Here is a 21,532-nt window from a genome sequence, read left to right on the forward strand (position 1 = left end):
TTGAAAAGCTCATGGGGTATGAATGTTTTCTCAATGCTTTAAATAACTTTGTCAAGATTTAAAAAGAGGTTGGACGGACGTCTGTCTGGGATGATTTAGTGAATCCTGCTTTGAGCAGGGGGTAGGACTAGATGACCCAGGAGGTCCCTTCCAACTCTAATATTCTATGATTCTCTGATTCTCTGAAGATTGGAGTAGATTTCACAAACAATTTTTTTTCAGAAAAAGAACCAAAAACCTGCTGCATGAAAAACAATGTGGATTTTCTGGATACATTTTTCAAAATGATGTGAATTGTTGGGGCAAAATGCACAAAAACTGCCACATTTACTGTCTTGGCCATCTTTGCTTACTTAAGTTAGAAGTCTGAGATGTTTGGTGGGAGGTTAAGGGCATCCAACAAGTTCATCCTAATTTTTATCAAAAAAGTAGCATGAACTATAACAGAAAAGTGTGCCAGCCTGGAGGACAGTTCCTGTGGTGATGCAGTTAAAGATGAGCTAAATTAATATCAGCCTAAAAGGGAACCAATCACCAAGATTTTTGTATATAAGCTAAAGCCAGTGCTATACTGGCATTATCAGGCTGATTCTATACATACTTGTAGTGTTCAGCTCGGATATTTAGGTTTTGAAATCCAAGAAAGTAAAGTTTATAAAATTAGCAGCTTCTTGAGTGACAGCAGCTGAGGAACAGATAATATCTGGGGGGTATTCAGAGTTATACCCTCCCCCTGTTAGAATTAGCATAAGTATTATACAATTGACCTAGCAGGACCTGTGCTGAGGTCATACCCATGTGACCAGAAGGGGCCAACAGAAAAATATTGCTTTCTGGTATCAGCTTTGTTGACTGAGGCCCTGCTCCTTCTGGTCACATGAGTATGACCTCACTACAGGTCCTAAAAGGTCGATTGTATAATGCTTATGCTAATTCTAACAGAGCAAGGGGATAAGTAGCAATACCCCCCCCCCAGATATCTGATCCTCAGCTGCTGTCACTCAAGAAGCTGATGATCTTATAAACTTTACTTTCTTGGATTTCAAAACCTAAACATCCGAGCTGACCACTACAGGTATGTATACAGTGTGTCCACCCATATCCTTTCCATTGCCATTAACTTGAGAATGGCGGCAGCTATAGGCATAGAAGTGGTGTCTAGGTATAGTAAAGTAGCCATGTGTCGCGGGCGGGGAGGAGGGTGTCAGCACACCGCGCTCACCCCTTCTGCTCGGGTCCGGCAGTTGCTCCTGGTGGCTCGAGCTGCGGGCCGGATCCCGGGGTGTCTCGAGCGACACTCCTCGCCCGTGAGTGAAAAGGGGGTGTTTGTTGGGATTATAGTTCGTGACGCCACCCACGGTTGTGGTGATGGCACCACCGCTGCTCAGTGTGGGGGGTCCCGGGGATGGTGATGGGAGCAGCCGGGTGTTGTGTTGCCCCTCCGTGGGTAGGGGTTGGTGATCCCGGGGCCCGGTGAAGAGATGTGAAGTGTAGGGCCTGGAGGGCGCAGGGGCGCGGGGGCATATAGGGGCGCTATGCCTTGCGGCACTGTGGTACTCACTCAGCCTGAGACACGGACACAGTTTGTACGGTAAACCAACGGCTGGTAGGACGGTCCCACAGACGGTTGCACCTGCACTCCCGGTAGGTGACGGTGACGTCTCTCTCTTCCTTGCACCTGTTTGACTGATGGTAGCGGTGGATTCCCTCCGGTTACCCGCTCCCCGACTGCAATCTGGGCCGGAGGAGCTCTACACTTTGCCCGCAGGCGCTGGCCCTGGGGAAACTGGTGCCTTGGCGGTGGCGGTGTCTCCCCGGTAATGGTCGGGCTGTTGCCGTCAATCGGGACTTTGTTGCTGGGGGATCTGCGTCCCCTTCACTGACGGATTCGGCAAATTGGGCGACTCCTAGCCTTGCCGGGGTCCGAGAGGCCCCTGCCCTGGTGCTGACTGTCCTTCGGAACACTGCTCCAGACCACCGGGCACACAGCCAACGGGGTCCTTCCAGGAACTTCCAAACGGTCCCCCTCCGGACAGTCACCGCCGTCGCTGACCTTGCTGTTCTAGCCCTACACACAGCTGGGCTCTCAGGCTCTGTGCACTCTCTGCGCTCTCTCCACTTCTTGCTTTCCTCCTTTTCCACTTTCCTTTCCTTCACTTTCACTTCTGGTTGTTTCCTCTAGCCCCTGCCTGGGCTACTCTGCTGTTCACTCAAGCTCCTCCTGAGCTAAACTGCTTCTTTACTCAAGCCCTGCCTGGGCTAATCTGCCTTCACTCGTTCATGTCCCTGACCGTTCTCCTGCTCCTCCCTGAGCTTTCTGCCTGGTTACTTCCTGCCTCCAGAGTTGTGAGCTCCTTGGTGGGCGGAGCCAACCGCCTGGCCCACCCCCTGGTGTGCATCACAGACTCCTGGAGGGAGGCAACAAGGATTTCTGGTTAGCAGATGTGCCTACCTGGAGTGTGGGGTGTGGTGGTGTTGTGACCTGTGTCCCCTGGCTTGCCCAGGGCAACACATTCCCCCTTAGCAAAACGCAGACCGTCCGCGGGATGCCGTCCTACACCGGTTTTATTTTTCTGTAAAGGGGATAACAGGGTTAAACATAACATCAATACATTTTTAATAAACTCTTCCCAAGACGGGAGGCACATTTTCTTTTAACGTTTCAACGGTGTACGGTTACGATTTCCGCTCTCTCCCACCCAAGTAACCTGGCCCTGATGCTGCCCCTAAAACCCAGGCAGCACCCCTTGACCCACAGTCCAGCACAAGTCACCCGAGCGGGATCTGTCCTTCCCTCCAGAGGGTAGCCACCGGTCCCTTTGGTGGCTGGGCCCTGGCCTGCTCTGCTCAGGGCCCTCCCTCCAACCTGCCTCTCCGGAGGCGGCATTGCGGAAACGGTAACGGTACCCAACATATTTACAAGCCACTAACGTTTGTGGTTGCCCTGCAGAGTTCACGGGCTTGTCCATGGCTAGTTCCCATGCATTTTTAAACTTTTAACGGTCCCCACGGGGACAACGGTGCCGGCTCCTGCCGGTTGCAAATCAACAACAAATCAGGTGACTTCTTCGGTAATTTCACTTATCATTTCAAAACTTTCAAAAACTTTTCAACTTTTTCAAACAAGCACACAACACTCTTTTACATTTGCGGGCCCCTCTTACTCATAGAACGGTCTCCCTGTACCTAAGTGGGGGTCTACCTAGGTTGGAACGGGTGGACCTTCGGGGCCCGGTGTCCGTGGTGCTAGACAGTGGGGTAGAGGGAACAATCGGTTCCTCCTCCCTGCTATAGTGTGGGGCAGGCGGAGGTGCAGGGGGGCTGGGTACAGGTTCATCCCTGGGCACTGGCACTGGTTCTGGCTCACGGTTAACCGCTTCCACTACTTCTTCATCCACGGGTTGTGGGAACAGTATCACTGGAAGTATCACCGCGCCGTTCTGTGTAGGCCAGTTTGCTGGGAAGTCACCCATGACAGTGTGGATCACCTCTGCTGCCTTTTCCACTGGTGGAGGAACCGGTACTTCAGCCTCTGCTTTTAACGCTGGGGGGCATTTCTTTAGATGGTCCCGAGAAACTGTGGCCAGGGTGCCCCCTTGGTCACGACTGATCTGGTAGGTCTTCCCATTGTCCCACTCGGTGGGTTGTATGACGTAAGGGACTTGCTCCCACTGGTCATCCAGTTTGTGGGCTTTTCTCTTCCGTTTCAGCACCACATCTCCTGGCTGGAAAGGACCTGCAGGCGCCTTCTGGTTGAACCGGTGCTCTTGCTGTTCTCGACTTCGACTGAGGTTTTTCTCCACATACTCTTGGATTTGCCGGTACTGGGCCCTCCTCCGACTTTCCCACTCTGCCGTTGAAGGGAGTGCTTCCGGAGCCTCCAACCCCATCTCCAGATCCACCGGCAGGCGGCCAGGCCGGGCCCTCATCAGATACGCTGGGGTACACTTCGTCGAGCTGGATGGGATATTATTGTACGTGTCGACCAAGTCGGGTAACTTTTCCGGCCACATGTTCCGTTCTTCCAGCGGTAGCGTCTTGAGGAGCCCCAGGACCAAGTGATTCATTTTCTCGCACATGCCGTTGGTTTGGGCGTGGTACGGAGTGGTCCGGATCTTCTTGCAGCCGTACAACTGGCAGAATTCGTGAAACACTTCTGCTTCAAAAGCCGGGCCTTGGTCAGTCAGCACCTTCTCGGGGTACCCATGGGGTCGGCAAAAATAGGCCTGGAACGCTCGGGCAGCGGTTCGACCAGTCAAGTCCTTAACGGGGACTACCACCATGAATCTTGAGTAGTGGTCTACCATGGTCAACGCGTAGGTGTACCCACTTCGGCTAGGGGTGAGTTTGACATGGTCCAGGGCGACCAGCTCCAGCGGCTGATGGGTGACAATGGGATGTAACGGTGCCCTCTGGCTAGTCTCGTCCTTTCTCCTCAGTGTACAAGGACCGCACTCTCGGCACCAGGCTTCCACCGATTCACGCATCCCACTCCAATAGAACCGCTCCCGCAACAGCATCTCCAGCTTCTTCCACCCGAAGTGGCCAGCACCATCATGGTATGCCCGCAGGACGGTAGCAACCTCAGCTTGAGGAACGATCAACTGGCATATTTTCTCATGGGTCTTTGGGTTGATCAGCTCACGGTACAGCCTCCCTTGGTGGAGGTAGAGCCGTTTTCGTTCTTTCCACAAGCGTTGGGCTTCGGCTGGAGCGGCAGGGTCTATTCCCATAGCACCTTGTTCCACCAGGGTCTTGACAAGGCGGACAGCCGGTGCTTGGTCCTGGGCGTCCTGCCACTCTTGACTGGGCCGCGGGTCCAGGTCCGCCCGTTGCTGACATACTTGTACCCTCTCAGTAGGCGGCTGGTGAAACGCAGGCAACTCAATCTCCTCGAGGTCGTCATCCTCACACCCCTCTTCTGACAAATGGGGCATCCGGGAGAGTGCATCTGCATTGATGTTGACACGTCCAGCTCGGTACTTTATGGTGAAATCATAGTTGGCTAACCGGGCTACCCACCGCTGCTCCAGCGCGCCCAACTTGGCCGTGTCCAGGTGAGTTAGAGGATTGTTGTCCGTAAACGCGGTGAATTTCGCCGCCGCCAGGTAGTGGCGGAACCGCTCTGTGATAGCCCACACCAACGCCAATATCTCGAGCTTGAAGGAGCTATAGTTCTCAGGGTTCCTTTCGGTCGGCCGGAGTTTTCGGCTGGCGTAGGCAATCACCTTCTCCTTCCCATCCTGGACCTGGGACAAGACCGCTCCTAGCCCCACGTTACTGGCATCCGTGTGGAGGATGAACGGGCGCCCATAATCAGGGTACGCCAAGACCTCTTCTCCGGTCAAGGCCGCCTTCAACTGGCCAAAGGACTCCTCATGCTTGTCCTCCCACAACAGTGGGGCTCCAATAGGTCTACCACCTTTGGTCTGTCCCATGAGGAGATCTTGCATGGGGGCAGCCATCTTCGTGTACCCCTTTATAAAGCGCCGATAGTACCCCACCAGACCCAGGAACTGCCTTACTTCCCTCACTGTGGTTGGTCTCGGCCAGCTCTGGATGGCAGTGATCTTCTCAGGGTCGGGGGCGACACCATCCGCACTCACCACGTGTCCTAGATACTGCACCCTGGGTTTCAGCAGATGGCACTTCGAGGGCTTCAACTTCATCCCGAACTTAGCAAGGGACGCGAACACCTCGGCCAGGTGCTCCAGATGGGCCTCATACGTCTGGGAATAAACAATCACATCATCCAAATACAGCAGGACGGTCTCGAAGTTTAAATGTCCCAGACAGCACTCCATCAACCGTTGGAAAGTCCCGGGGGCATTGCACAGCCCAAACGGCATGCTATTGAATTCGCATAGCCCCATCGGGGTGGTGAAGGCGGTCTTCTCCCGGTCCTCGGGGGCCACGGCCACTTGCCAGTATCCGCTGGTGAGGTCAAGGGTCGAGAAATAGTTTGCAGTTCTCAGTGCAGCCAAAGATTCTTCAATACGAGGCAATGGATAGGCATCTTTATGGGTTATCTGGTTGATCTTCCGGTAGTCCACACACATCCGCATGGTACCATCCTTCTTCTTGACCAGTACCAACGGAGCGGCCCAGGGACTACAACTGTCCCGAATAACCCCTGCCTCCTTCATATTCTTCAACATATCCTTGGCACACTGATAATGTGCAGGGGGAATAGGTCTGTACCTCTCTTTGATAGGGGGATGTTCACCCGTGGGAATGTGGTGTTGGACCCCCTTGATCTGCCCAAAGTCTAGGGGGTGCTTACTGAAAACCTGTTCGTACTCCTGCACTACCCTGTGTACCCCTGCCCTGTGATGTGTAGGGGTATCATCAGTGCCCACATGTAGCTGTTGGTGCCACTCCTTGGTGTCCCCCTGGGGTGGGGAAGTGCGGGTGGTAGGTGGGAGTGTGGGTGGACGGGCTTCCTGGATAGTGTGAGGGTCCAGGGTGAGCAGCTTGGCAATGGTGGCATACCGGGGGAGCCTGACTTCTTCCTCCCCACAGTTCAACACTCTCACAGGCACTCTCCCTTTCTTCACATCTACCACCCCTCGGGCGGCCACTACAGTGGGCCAGTGCTCGGAAGGCATGGGCTCCATCATCGCAGGGTAGTCACGCCCCTGAGGCCCTACTGCTGCCCTACACCAGATCATCATCTCACTCCTAGGGGGCACAGTCAATGGAGCAACATCCATCACTCGCACTCCACCAATCTCCCCTCCGGTTGAGCTTACATGCTGGCGGTACATCAGGGCGCGGATCTCACGCTGCACAGCCCTCTGCCGGCTCCCCGCCGCCGTGGCGGCTAGCTGCTGCAAAAGGTTCAGCACATCAGCCATGCAGTGTTCCATCACATTGGTTCCCAACACTATTTTCGGGTTATGATCACTAGGCTCATTCATGATCACAATCATACCCTGGTGTTGCAGTTCAGCTTGCCCCACTGTCATAGCCACCTCTTTATACCCCATCTGGGTCAATGGAAGTCCATTAGCGGCAATCAAATTTATACTATTGTCTGGAGGCGCTAGCTCGTCTGTGGCCCAATATCGCTGATACAATGTGTACGGTATGGTCGTTACCTGTGATCCAGTGTCCAAGAGAGCCATCACGGGTATGCCGTCCACAGCCACAGGGATGATAGGGCGGGCCCCGACGTATCGGTCTCGCCAGTCCGGGGGGCCACGGTGTTCTACTCCTGAGGATTGGCCCGGGGCCCCAGGGGTTGCTCGTTTAACGGGCACTGTCGGTAAACATGGCCCGGCTTACGGCACTTGTAGCAGATTGGAGGTCTGCTCCGCGGGTTGTTAGCGCTTCTCTGCTGCATCCAGGGAACATCTTCGGGACTGTCAGCAAGCTGTATCTGCGCTGGGGGCTGAGATCTGGTCAGAGGTTGAAGCGCAGCAAGGATTTTGGCAAGGTCTCCGTCCAGGCGACGGACCTGGGCTGCCAGTTCTTCCACTGTGCTGCTCGAGGCTGCGGGTAGTAAGGAGGTTGGTTTGGCTGGGGTCGCCACAACGGGAGCTGTCTCGACGGGCCACAGGATGGGTTCCAGAGCTTCAGCAGCTGGGGGCTGTAGTGCTTTGATAGCCCGCTCCTTTAACACAGCGAAGTCCACATCAGGGTGTTCCAGGGCCCACAGCCGGAGTTGTTTACGATCCTCAGGGGACCTCATCCCCTGCGCAAATTGCTCCACTAACATCTTATTGCTATCCGCCTCATTAATAGCGTTCACCCGCTTTAGCGTGCGGAGGGCGGCCTGCAGACGTAGAGCATAGTCCCGAATGCTATCCCCAGCTCGTTGCCGGCACTGGTAAAACTGCATCCTCAGCTCAGCTTCAGTCCGGGTCTCGAAGGCAGTCTGTAGCTTCTCGAAGATGGTGGCTACAGAGAGCCGGTCCCCCTCGGCCCAGGTCTCCGCTTCCTGCTCCGCCGCACCGGTTAGCTGGCCTAGCACTATCGCTGCACGTTGCTTATCAGTCAGGGGATACAGCTCTAGCAACGGGTTAAGCTTTTTCCGGAAGGCCTGCAAGGCATCCGGTTTCCCGTCATACTGCGGTAGCCAGGCAGCTCCGGGCGCATAGGGCAAGGAAAACGGCATGACCTGAGCAAGCGCGGGGGCCGCGGCACCTCCCGCCAGTACGGCCGGGACCTGGGCAGGCCCATTCCCATCCGCGGGTGCCGCTGCGGCTGCGACCACCGCTCCTCCAGCGGCTTCGTCGGGCGCAGACATCTTGTTTCCGTCCCCCTTAGCTCTTTCCGGCCCCTCCTCTCTCGGGGCGGGGTTTTGGCCTTCGCGCCTCTACTGCTCGAGAAGACGCTCGAGCGGGAACTTTTCGCGCCAAAGATGGCGGCTTCTGAAATTTTCTGCCGGATACCTCCGGCGGTAACAAGGCGCACCTCTACCTGACGGCAGAGCGGTAAGATCCTGTTCGTGACGCCAAGTTGTCGCGGGCGGGGAGGAGGGTGTCAGCACACCGCGCTCACCCCTTCTGCTCGGGTCCGGCAGTTGCTCCTGGTGGCTCGAGCTGCGGGCCGGATCCCGGGGTGTCTCGAGCGACACTCCTCGCCCGTGAGTGAAAAGGGGGTGTTTGTTGGGATTATAGTTCGTGACGCCACCCACGGTTGTGGTGATGGCACCACCGCTGCTCAGTGTGGGGGTCCCGGGGATGGTGATGGGAGCAGCCAGGTGTTGTGTTGCCCCTCCGTGGGTAGGGGTTGGTGATCCCGGGGCCCGGTGAAGAGATGTGAAGTGTAGGGCCTGGAGGGCGCAGGGGCGCGGGGGCAGCGCTATGCCTTGCGGCACTGTGGTACTCACTCAGCCTGAGACACGGACACAGTTTGTACGGTAAACCAACGGCTGGTAGGACGGTCCCACAGACGGTTGCACCTGCACTCCCGGTAGGTGACGGTGACGTCTCTCTCTTCCTTGCACCTGTTTGACTGATGGTAGCGGTGGATTCCCTCCGGTTACCCGCTCCCCGACTGCAATCTGGGCCGGAGGAGCTCTACACTTTGCCCGCAGGCGCTGGCCCTGGGGAAACTGGTGCCTTGGCGGTGGCGGTGTCTCCCCGGTAATGGTCGGGCTGTTGCCGTCAATCGGGACTTTGTTGCTGGGGGATCTGCGTCCCCTTCACTGACGGATTCGGCAAATTGGGCGACTCCTAGCCTTGCCGGGGTCCGAGAGGCCCCTGCCCTGGTGCTGACTGTCCTTCGGAACACTGCTCCAGACCACCGGGCACACAGCCAACGGGGTCCTTCCAGGAACTTCCAAACGGTCCCCCTCCGGACAGTCACCGCCGTCGCTGACCTTGCTGTTCTAGCCCTACACACAGCTGGGCTCTCAGGCTCTGTGCACTCTCTGCGCTCTCTCCACTTCTTGCTTTCCTCCTTTTCCACTTTCCTTTCCTTCACTTTCACTTCTGGTTGTTTCCTCTAGCCCCTGCCTGGGCTACTCTGCTGTTCACTCAAGCTCCTCCTGAGCTAAACTGCTTCTTTACTCAAGCCCTGCCTGGGCTAATCTGCCTTCACTCGTTCATGTCCCTGACCGTTCTCCTGCTCCTCCCTGAGCTTTCTGCCTGGTTACTTCCTGCCTCCAGAGTTGTGAGCTCCTTGGTGGGCGGAGCCAACCGCCTGGCCCACCCCCTGGTGTGCATCACAGACTCCTGGAGGGAGGCAACAAGGATTTCTGGTTAGCAGATGTGCCTACCTGGAGTGTGGGGTGTGGTGGTGTTGTGACCTGTGTCCCCTGGCTTGCCCAGGGCGACACACATGCACTACACAATGAAACCACCTATAGCGCCACCTGGTGGAAAACAACGGAGTTAGCATTTTTATCTCGAAAGCAGAACGAGATAGAGAAAAAAAGTGATTTAAAAATTCGTAGGGCTTCATCAATTCAATACGGATCGACACCTTGCATACAGAAATGCTATGATATGAAACCCATGACTCCACCCAAAACATTGAATGCTGGTCACGCATATGGCCCCCCGTCAGCTGCAATGCACATCTGGCCTCTGCACAGCATACTGTATCTTGCTGCTCGTTGTGCAATATGGTAGATGACACGTTTGCACAAGCCTCTGTGATACGTCGTCGTAGGTCCTGCAATGTTGGTGGAGGGGTCGCATACACCTGCTGTTTGATGAGACCTTACAGAAAGAAGTCCAATGGGGTCAGGTCAGGTGAACGTGGAGGCCACTCCGTACAGCCACCATACCCAATGACTTGTAGGAAGGTCTCCATGAGGTATCGCTCCACGTCCGCAGCCTTGTGAGTGTTACACGTTCTAATCACAGCATTTCTGTATACAAGGTGTCAATTTGTATTGAATTGATGATGCCCTACAACTTTGTAATTCACTTTTTTTCTCCATCTCGTTCCGTTTTCAAGATAAAAATGCTAACTTTGTTGTTTTCCACCAGGTGGCGCTATAGGTGGTTTAATTGCGTAGCGTATGGCTACTTTACTATACCTAGACACCACTTCTATGGCTATAGCTGCTGCCGTTCTCACATTAATGGCGGTGGACAGTATATGGGTGGACACACTGTAGAATCAGCCTGATAGTGCCATTATAGCCCTGGCTTTAGTTTACATACGAAAATCCTGGTGATTAGTTCCTTTTAATGATTTTTTCGTGTTACTTCAGTGTAAAGTAATCGGGAGCTAATGACAGTACTATCACTAGATGACTATGGCCACCTGCTAGAGAACTAAAATAAATGCTTCCTTCCTCCCTCTAATATTTCAATCCTCTGTGGTTAAACAATGGCAAAATACTTGGCATCGATGACAGATGAGCTTCCTCTACAGTTTTTCACGGAATGTTTGTCCTTAACCCTTTGACGATCTGCCCTTCTGGTTCTGAATTGATTAACAATTTTTATACAAGTGTAGGATTATCATGAAGACTAAAAGTTCTAACAATGAATCGAGGAATTTGATTTAGTAAAAATAATTCTTAAATCTACAGTATGTGTCGGAATCAGATGTGATCAGTCACTTCTGTGTCATCAGTGATTACGTCTCCCGCGAGGTTCATGGACGGGACAGATACTTGGTGGAGAAGTAAATCCCCTTACGCCTTACCTCTGCTTCTATAATGTGTCCCTATGGTAAAATTCACTGGTAATCACCACCACATCCTAAAGGGAACTGAGAAAAGCAAACACTATAAATAGAGAGGAACAATAATAGCAGGGATGCAATGTGTCACCCATAGAGTACAATGAGGTAAGTCACTCGTATGTCCCCATCTGGGCTGCCAACCAGAAATTCCTGGACAGTCCATAAAAATCCGGCACTCTTTTGCCCTATCCATACAAAAAATATTTTTTTGAAGTTGAAAACACAACTTATTTTGACTGTAGTTATCGTGATTTTTACAACATACAGTGAATGGAGCTGATGTCTTTATATCAGAATTACATACTGTAGAAATGGATCGCTTATTATTATAATGATTTTTTTATGATTTTACAATGTGTGCATAAAAAATATTGACTGTTTGCAATTTTTTGGTAAGCTATCCAGAAATGATAAAAAGTCAAGTTGGCAACTTTGGTCCCTATCAAAACCCCAGTACTGTATCCCTACAAAAAATTTTTATAATGCAGTTTGGAATGTTTGATGCCTTAGTGCACATTGGTGCTGGCTCTTTGTTGTTTTTTTGTTGAATTGGTCGGTGGTTGACCTCCACCTTGCTATGCACCCCAATTTGGGATGTATTCCATCTGTATAGATTTTGGCGTTTGGTGACTGTTCACATTGGGTCATCAGGCTTTGTCCACAGGCTATATATATACTTCATGCAGCATTTGCTTGGACCTGTCCCGCCCACAGCCATGACTCAGTCATGGGTACGGGACTGCAATAGACCAGGTGAGTGCTGCTGAGAGCAGTTCTGCTATTTATATGTGAGGCCGCATGGCACATTTTATAAAAATATTTTAGTGTAGGACTGCTTCAAATGAGATTTGCCGTGACGTGGCGAAGCAGCTCAAGAAATTGCAATTTTTTGCCAAAAATCTCAAAAAAATTTTTATAATGCAGTTTGGAATGTTTGATGCCTTAGTGCACATTGGTGCTGGCTCTTTGTTGTTTTTTTGTTGAATTGGTCGGTGGTTGACCTCCACCTTGCTATGCACCCCAATTTGGGATGTATTCCATCTGTATAGATTTTGGCGTTTGGTGACTGTTCACATTGGGTCATCAGGCTTTGTCCACAGGCTATATATATACTTCATGCAGCATTTGCTTGGACCTGTCCCGCCCACAGCCATGACTCAGTCATGGGTACGGGACTGCAATAGACCAGGTGAGTGCTGCTGAGAGCAGTTCTGCTATTTATATGTGAGGCCGCATGGCACATTTTATAAAAATATTTTAGTGTAGGACTGCTTCAAATGAGATTTGCCGTGACGTGGCGAAGCAGCTCAAGAAATTGCAATTTTTTGCCAAAAATCTCAAAAAAAAAATTTTTATAATGCAGTTTGGAATGTTTGATGCCTTAGTGCACATTGGTGCTGGCTCTTTGTTGTTTTTTTGTTGAATTGGTCGGTGGTTGACCTCCACCTTGCTATGCACCCCAATTTGGGATGTATTCCATCTGTATAGATTTTGGCGTTTGGTGACTGTTCACATTGGGTCATCAGGCTTTGTCCACAGGCTATATATATACTTCATGCAGCATTTGCTTGGACCTGTCCCGCCCACAGCCATGACTCAGTCATGGGTACGGGACTGCAATAGACCAGGTGAGTGCTGCTGAGAGCAGTTCTGCTATTTATATGTGAGGCCGCATGGCACATTTTATAAAAATATTTTAGTGTAGGACTGCTTCAAATGAGATTTGCCGTGACGTGGCGAAGCAGCTCAAGAAATTGCAATTTTTTGCCAAAAATCTCAAAAAAATTTTTATAATGCAGTTTGGAATGTTTGATGCCTTAGTGCACATTGGTGCTGGCTCTTTGTTGTTTTTTTGTTGAATTGGTCGGTGGTTGACCTCCACCTTGCTATGCACCCCAATTTGGGATGTATTCCATCTGTATAGATTTTGGCGTTTGGTGACTGTTCACATTGGGTCATCAGGCTTTGTCCACAGGCTATATATATACTTCATGCAGCATTTGCTTGGACCTGTCCCGCCCACAGCCATGACTCAGTCATGGGTACGGGACTGCAATAGACCAGGTGAGTGCTGCTGAGAGCAGTTCTGCTATTTATATGTGAGGCCGCATGGCACATTTTATAAAAATATTTTAGTGTAGGACTGCTTCAAATGAGATTTGCCGTGACGTGGCGAAGCAGCTCAAGAAATTGCAATTTTTTGCCAAAAATCTCAAAAAAAATTTTATAATGCAGTTTGGAATGTTTGATGCCTTAGTGCACATTGGTGCTGGCTCTTTGTTGTTTTTTTGTTGAATTGGTCGGTGGTTGACCTCCACCTTGCTATGCACCCCAATTTGGGATGTATTCCATCTGTATAGATTTTGGCGTTTGGTGACTGTTCACATTGGGTCATCAGGCTTTGTCCACAGGCTATATATATACTTCATGCAGCATTTGCTTGGACCTGTCCAGCCCACAGCCATGACTCAGTCATGGGTACGGGACTGCAATAGACCAGGTGAGTGCTGCTGAGAGCAGTTCTGCTATTTATATGTGAGGCCGCATGGCACATTTTATAAAAATATTTTAGTGTAGGACTGCTTCAAATGAGATTTGCCGTGACGTGGCGAAGCAGCTCAAGAAATTGCAATTTTTTGCCAAAAATCTCAAAAAAAAATTTTTATAATGCAGTTTGGAATGTTTGATGCCTTAGTGCACATTGGTGCTGGCTCTTTGTTGTTTTTTTGTTGAATTGGTCGGTGGTTGACCTCCACCTTGCTATGCACCCCAATTTGGGATGTATTCCATCTGTATAGATTTTGGCGTTTGGTGACTGTTCACATTGGGTCATCAGGCTTTGTCCACAGGCTATATATATACTTCATGCAGCATTTGCTTGGACCTGTCCCGCCCACAGCCATGACTCAGTCATGGGTACGGGACTGCAATAGACCAGGTGAGTGCTGCTGAGAGCAGTTCTGCTATTTATATGTGAGGCCGCATGGCACATTTTATAAAAATATTTTAGTGTAGGACTGCTTCAAATGAGATTTGCCGTGACGTGGCGAAGCAGCTCAAGAAATTGCAATTTTTTGCCAAAAATCTCAAAAAAATTTTTATAATGCAGTTTGGAATGTTTGATGCCTTAGTGCACATTGGTGCTGGCTCTTTGTTGTTTTTTTGTTGAATTGGTCGGTGGTTGACCTCCACCTTGCTATGCACCCCAATTTGGGATGTATTCCATCTGTATAGATTTTGGCGTTTGGTGACTGTTCACATTGGGTCATCAGGCTTTGTCCACAGGCTATATATATACTTCATGCAGCATTTGCTTGGACCTGTCCCGCCCACAGCCATGACTCAGTCATGGGTACGGGACTGCAATAGACCAGGTGAGTGCTGCTGAGAGCAGTTCTGCTATTTATATGTGAGGCCGCATGGCACATTTTATAAAAATATTTTAGTGTAGGACTGCTTCAAATGAGATTTGCCGTGACGTGGCGAAGCAGCTCAAGAAATTGCAATTTTTTGCCAAAAATCTCAAAAAAATTTTTATAATGCAGTTTGGAATGTTTGATGCCTTAGTGCACATTGGTGCTGGCTCTTTGTTGTTTTTTTGTTGAATTGGTCGGTGGTTGACCTCCACCTTGCTATGCACCCCAATTTGGGATGTATTCCATCTGTATAGATTTTGGCGTTTGGTGACTGTTCACATTGGGTCATCAGGCTTTGTCCACAGGCTATATATATACTTCATGCAGCATTTGCTTGGACCTGTCCCGCCCACAGCCATGACTCAGTCATGGGTACGGGACTGCAATAGACCAGGTGAGTGCTGCTGAGAGCAGTTCTGCTATTTATATGTGAGGCCGCATGGCACATTTTATAAAAATATTTTAGTGTAGGACTGCTTCAAATGAGATTTGCCGTGACGTGGCGAAGCAGCTCAAGAAATTGCAATTTTTTGCCAAAAATCTCAAAAAAATTTTTATAATGCAGTTTGGAATGTTTGATGCCTTAGTGCACATTGGTGCTGGCTCTTTGTTGTTTTTTTGTTGAATTGGTCGGTGGTTGACCTCCACCTTGCTATGCACCCCAATTTGGGATGTATTCCATCTGTATAGATTTTGGCGTTTGGTGACTGTTCACATTGGGTCATCAGGCTTTGTCCACAGGCTATATATATACTTCATGCAGCATTTGCTTGGACCTGTCCCGCCCACAGCCATGACTCAGTCATGGGTACGGGACTGCAATAGACCAGGTGAGTGCTGCTGAGAGCAGTTCTGCTATTTATATGTGAGGCCGCATGGCACATTTTATAAAAATATTTTAGTGTAGGACTGCTTCAAATGAGATTTGCCGTGACGTGGCGAAGCAGCTCAAGAAATTGCAATTTTTTGCCAAAAATCTCAAAAAAATTTTTATAATGCAGTTTGGAATGTTTGATGCCTTAGTGCACATTGGTGCTGGCTCTTTGTTGTTTTTTTTGTTGAATTGGTCGGTGGTTGACCTCCACCTTGCTATGCACCCCAATTTGGGATGTATTCCATCTGTATAGATTTTGGCGTTTGGTGACTGTTCACATTGGGTCATCAGGCTTTGTCCACAGGCTATATATATACTTCATGCAGCATTTGCTTGGACCTGTCCCGCCCACAGCCATGACTCAGTCATGGGTACGGGACTGCAATAGACCAGGTGAGTGCTGCTGAGAGCAGTTCTGCTATTTATATGTGAGGCCGCATGGCACATTTTATAAAAATATTTTAGTGTAGGACTGCTTCAAATGAGATTTGCCGTGACGTGGCGAAGCAGCTCAAGAAATTGCAATTTTTTGCCAAAAATCTCAAAAAAAAAAATTTTTATAATGCAGTTTGGAATGTTTGATGCCTTAGTGCACATTGGTGCTGGCTCTTTGTTGTTTTTCTGTATCCCTACATCTGCATGGATCAGGTCTATAGTCAGGTCAGTCTATTAGTAGCCAAAAAAAATACCAAAGTGTTAACCCCTTTACTGCCCTAGAACACCACAGATAACAAAGCTGAACTCTGCTACCAGTGCTCTATGGGGTCATTCTTAGGCAACACCGTTACGGTTGGCACCCAGCCGGCACAATTCATCATTGAGCGTGCTCAACTGGCTATAATTTTGCTGTTGAGTTGGACCTGTAGTGCTAGTATATAAACATGTTGCATGGGCACTGTATAATGCATTTTTTGTCAGTGTTAGGGCCATTTCACATTTGCGCTGTTTTGACGGATACGGGATCCGTCACATATGCCGTACAGCTCATTTATTTACAGTTGAAGCGTGAAACCATGCGGGTTGTGTCTTTCATGCAGTACCCGCATGTGTCCACATGATGTCGCGCTTCGACTGTAAATATATGAACTGTACTGTATGTGTAACGGAACCTGTTTCCGTCAAAACAGCGCAAATGTGAAACGGCCCTCAGTTAAGCACATTGTATAGTGCCATTAGTTATGTGTAGCATGTGAGCGTTGTACTATATCTACTGCTTCTTGTAATTGGTTACAGATACAGTAATAAAGTATGTTCAAAATGACAGCTTTTATTTGCATGCCTAGTGTAAATTACTTTTTTTTTTCTTTGGGCATTATAGCAGCAGTATTTGTATGTAGTGTATGGTAGCATTTGTTTTGGATTATGCAAATCATAAAATATATAAAGGTATAGAACAGAGTAAGCAAGCTAAACAGAGGCACTTACGAGTATACAATATTGGCAGTCTTGAAGAAAGAAGAAAATACAATTTTTTTTTTAATTTTTCAATTAATAATATGCTTCTGCAGTGTGTGTAGTGAATTCAGATGACAGAATACATTTGAGGAAAATTCAATTTATTTAGAATTTCACTCAAAAATTCAGAATTACCAGAAGTCGAATGCTATGTGATTTGACTCACTCAAATCAAGAAAAATGCTTTCTGCCCACATCTTGTTTTTGTTATGTGCACTATATTGCACATGTGAAAAATAAAGTAAACTAAGGTCTAACTCAAAACTACTGATCCACCTGGTTCTTACACGGACTACTGGTCCCAGCTGCTCAGTCCCTAAAGGCCTCTGTGCAGACTGAAACAACACTAACTAACTCTTAATTCTGAACACTTTGTTTATGTTCACTGCCTTTCTGCCAGCAGGTGTTTCCAATGCTGTAATTCAGCTTGCCCTATCATATGGCAGCTGTAAATATTTAATGCTCCTACGGGCTTGCATTTCCCGATGGTAATATGTCTGAAGTTTCAGGAATTACAGCCTTTCTGCCAAATGCGTTTACTGACATTGTTATTTTTGGATTCTTAAGGAGGTAGATGCATTTTTTGGTATCCGCGTAGGAAGCAAAGGTCCGAGTGGTTTATCTTAGACCCGTGTCACACATCCGGAATTTCGCCAGATTGCTGGATCCGGCTCACTCCAGTACAGTGTAATACAGTACAATGCCATCGCGGAAACTTCCAGTCACATGTTGTCATGTGACCGGCACATGTGACTGGAGCTTACATCGATGCCATTGTACAGTATTAACACTGTACTGGAGTGTGCCGGATCCTGCAATCCGGCGAAATGATGGATGTGTGAAATGGGCCTAAGAGGAACCACTCGGACCTTTACTTCCTAAGCAGCCACTGAAATTTGCATGTACCTCCTTAAGAATCCAAAAATAACAATATGTTAGTAAACGCACTTGGCAGAAAGGCTGTAATTCCAGACACTTCAGAAATATCACCATCGGGGAATGCAAGCCCATGCAAGCATTAAATAGTTACACCTGCCATATGATAAGGCAAGCTGAATTACAGCATTAGAAACACCTGCTGGCAGAAAGGCAATAAACACAAACAAAGTGTTCAGGACCAGAACAGTGACCAAACTTGACTGTGACTTACTGGAGAGAGAAACAGTCCACAGCATATGAGACTGTAAGATCGAATCCAAGGCATGACAGTTTCATTTTTTTTTGGATTAGAAAAGGATTAAAACGAAAAATGATATTAATATTTTTACCTTGTGGCTTCTCTGTTCTGGAACCACAGCTTCTGTTGCATTGTTCTCTCCCTTCCTTTTTCCAACTCCACTCTTCTTTTACATCTTGACTTTTGACACCTCCTTTGCTGATCACATGAGGCCCTGTGAGGGCTATGGGGGTTAAGGAATGAAGCAGACTGAAGATGCAAGAGTAGACTGGTGCCAAACAAAGTGACCCAGCATAAAACCGCTTGAACAAGTAATGGGAATAACACTACTTTCCCCCCTCTGTTTATTATATTTTGGGGTCTGAAAACACCCCAGAGATAATTAAACTGTTTTATTGTACCAACAATTCTATTTTCATAGAATTTATTCAAATTAAATTACACTACCAAATTTGAGTAAATGTGTCAAATCGAATTTCAGCAGATTCTCAAATCTCTAATAACTGGTGTTAACATTTTGAATGCTGTCTCTTTCGAAGACTTTAGTTGTGCTTGGTTTTAGCCTGTGAATAGGGTGAAATCTATGGAAATATAAACTAATAGATTTTCTAATTTTCTTATGACTCTCACTTTAGGCTGGTGGAGCTCATCTACAACATTTTGTGGCAATTCATCCTACATTACTTGGTTCCCACATCTTACTCCATTGGCCAACACTGCACTCTTGACACTCCAGACCTGTTGGGAATCTCAGCTAGCGGAGACATCTTATTCGGAGCAGTTTTACCTCTACATATCAGGAAGGAATACCCCAAGCTCTTATATACTGAAAAACCAAAACAAGCTGTTTGCAGCAAGTAAGGCACAAACTCTAATGTACTCAAATTCTACCCATCATAGACAGCTCTTTGATGGTAATGTCATTGTTAACGGTATTTATCATTACTAAGTGCTGTTTGTTGATTTTTGGTGGTTAAATTTGCCACCAAGGAGATAAACAGTAACCCAGAACTTCTCCCAAACATCACCCTGGGCTATCAGATATATGATACCTGCTCGGTACTCCAGAGGGAGATAGAGGGGACATTATGGATGATGACAGAGAACACAAAAGCTATCCCCAACTTTAAGTGCCAAAGAAGAGAGAAATTAGCTGCTATTGTTGGCCATTCCACATCTACCTTCTCCATCCTCATGGCTCACATTCTTGGCCTAAGCAGGTATCCACAAGTAAGAAGAATGACCAATTCTGTGCTTTAACAAATTTATTCTATGCTGAAAGTTTTCCATTTGTTGGACACATTTTGCAGATGTTTAGGTTGATCTCATGTGGGAGCTCAGGAGGGCAATGCAGATACCCGAAACCAGGCCTGGGATTACTGGAGATTCCTCCAGTAGCCAGTCCGACGCTGAACATATCCATAACTTTAGGGCAGCCATGTGGCCTATGTACTTGATGTAACATATCCATAACTTTAGGGCAGCCATGTGGCTTATGTACTTGATGTAACATATCCATAACTATATAATTCCCACAGCTCTTCTCCTAATATACTAGCTATGCCTGCCAGTATATACTGGAATATTCTCTACATCCCTTAAAAACTTGACCCTACTACCTTTTCATTTTGTAGAGGAACATGAATTTGAGGCCTGTTAGTGGACCTAACGTATCCTGCTTCCTCAAGTAGAGCTTCATTTATTCTCCAGCTTTATTGTTGGTAGTCTGTGAGCAAGAATATATGTCTGGACAAAGTTTTGACACAGGCAAATGACTAAACCCTTCCATCTTGAGAAATATAATGTATTAGCAGAAATGAGAAAGAAAATTGAAAGCCATATATTATGCTCTAGATTCTCTCCCGGCTCCAGAAACATAATGAATGGAAGAGTTATAAAATGTAAAAAGTTATACTTTCTACTAGAGATGAGCAAATCTGAAAAAGTTCGGTGTTTATGTTGAACATGGACCATACAAAAAATTAGTGTTTGAATTCAGAGTTTGGGTGCTTTACGTACGCTAACCACTCACTTGAGCATCGCTGTGCTTGGGTATACTCAGTGCTCAGCCAACTGCAAGCCACTTGCAGTCTTTTAATCTTTCACACTAGAAGAGCGTGATTGGATGTAGCATGCACCAAAAAAATATAGAAAAAGCCCCCTACCCTGACCCGGAAGTGTTCTCTTTATGGCTGACTGTAAGAAGGCAGAGACCCAAACTGCCCATTCAGTGACTTCTGTTGGGGTTCCGGTTAAGTTCAGGTCCAGAACGAAACTTCATATAAATTCCCGCCAAACCAATGAGTTCGTTCATCTCTACTCTTCACTCACCTGTCATGACTCTACAGCTTTCCAAATGGTCCTCCGCTGGATCACTTAATCCCTCAATGCAGTCTTCTATTCCATATTCAGAGATCTGTACTCTTCAGCATTTCTAGTTCTCACTAGGCCTCATGTAACATCAGTATTTCTCTTGAGGCACATTAAGTGCTGGAGAGTGAATGGAATGGAGCTGAAGGGAGAAAACAAGAAAAGAATGAGCTGGGATCTGCAGTGCCAGAACCGATGAGGGGAAGGTGAATATATTGGATTTTTTTTAACTTTTTTCCATGTTTTAAAATCATCATTTAAAATGGTGGCTAAAAGGCTGCTAAGTTTTATTTTTTTTGGGGGGGTGAAATCAAAATGAATTTGATTTGCTTTTAACCCCTTAACGACCGCATTCAGTAATATTATGTCCTAGCGGTCATAATGTTATTGCCCGTGGTCTGCCGGCGGCAGCATGCCGCGATCGGCACACATCTCAGCTGATTTTCACAGCTGAGATGTGTGCCTGCCAAGCACGAGCAGAATCGTTATCTGCTCGTGCCGTTTAACTCATTAAATGGCGCTGTCAATATGTGACAGCGCCATTATAACGGCATCGGGGGTAAACTTTACTTACCGCCCGATAAGAGATGTCATGTGATGTGATCACGTGTCTTCCGGTGGTTGTCATAGTAGCACAGGGTCATGTGATGACTCCTGTACTACACATGAACTACTTTCAGTTTCACTCGGCCCGCAGCCGAGTGAAGAAGAAAGTGAGCGTATCTGCTGTTTACAGCTATATAGCTGTGATCAGCAGATAGTGCAGAGCGATCGGATTGTTGATCGCTATAGCCCCCTAGGGAGACTAGTAAAATTAAAAAAAAAGAAAAAAGTTTTAAAGAATAAAAAAACCCTAAAAGTTCAAATCACCCTTCTTTCACCCCACTAAAAATTAAAAAGTTAAAAAAATAAAAAATATACACACATTTGGTATCACCGTGTTCAGAAACGCCCGATCTATCAAAATATAAAATCAATTAATCTGATCAGTAAACGGCGTAGCGGCAAAATAAATACAGACACTAAAATGACATTTTTTTGTCTCCACAACTTTTGCACAAAATGCAATAACAGGCGATCAAAACGTAG

General features: G+C 47.9%; 1 protein-coding gene across 1 annotated transcript in view; it reads left to right on the top strand.

Annotated features, from left to right (window-relative positions):
- LOC142302810 (extracellular calcium-sensing receptor-like) overlaps positions 1–21,532 on the top strand; it is a 67,467-nt gene that overhangs the window by 28,026 nt on the left and 17,909 nt on the right. Inside the window, 2 exon segments of the mRNA XM_075343921.1 lie at positions 18,709–18,930; positions 19,039–19,303. Of these exon segments, the coding sequence (XP_075200036.1) occupies positions 18,709–18,930; positions 19,039–19,303 (487 nt within the window).

This window comes from Anomaloglossus baeobatrachus, chromosome 4 (genome assembly GCF_048569485.1).
Source record: "Anomaloglossus baeobatrachus isolate aAnoBae1 chromosome 4, aAnoBae1.hap1, whole genome shotgun sequence".
Classification (NCBI taxonomy): Eukaryota; Metazoa; Chordata; class Amphibia; order Anura; family Aromobatidae; genus Anomaloglossus; species Anomaloglossus baeobatrachus.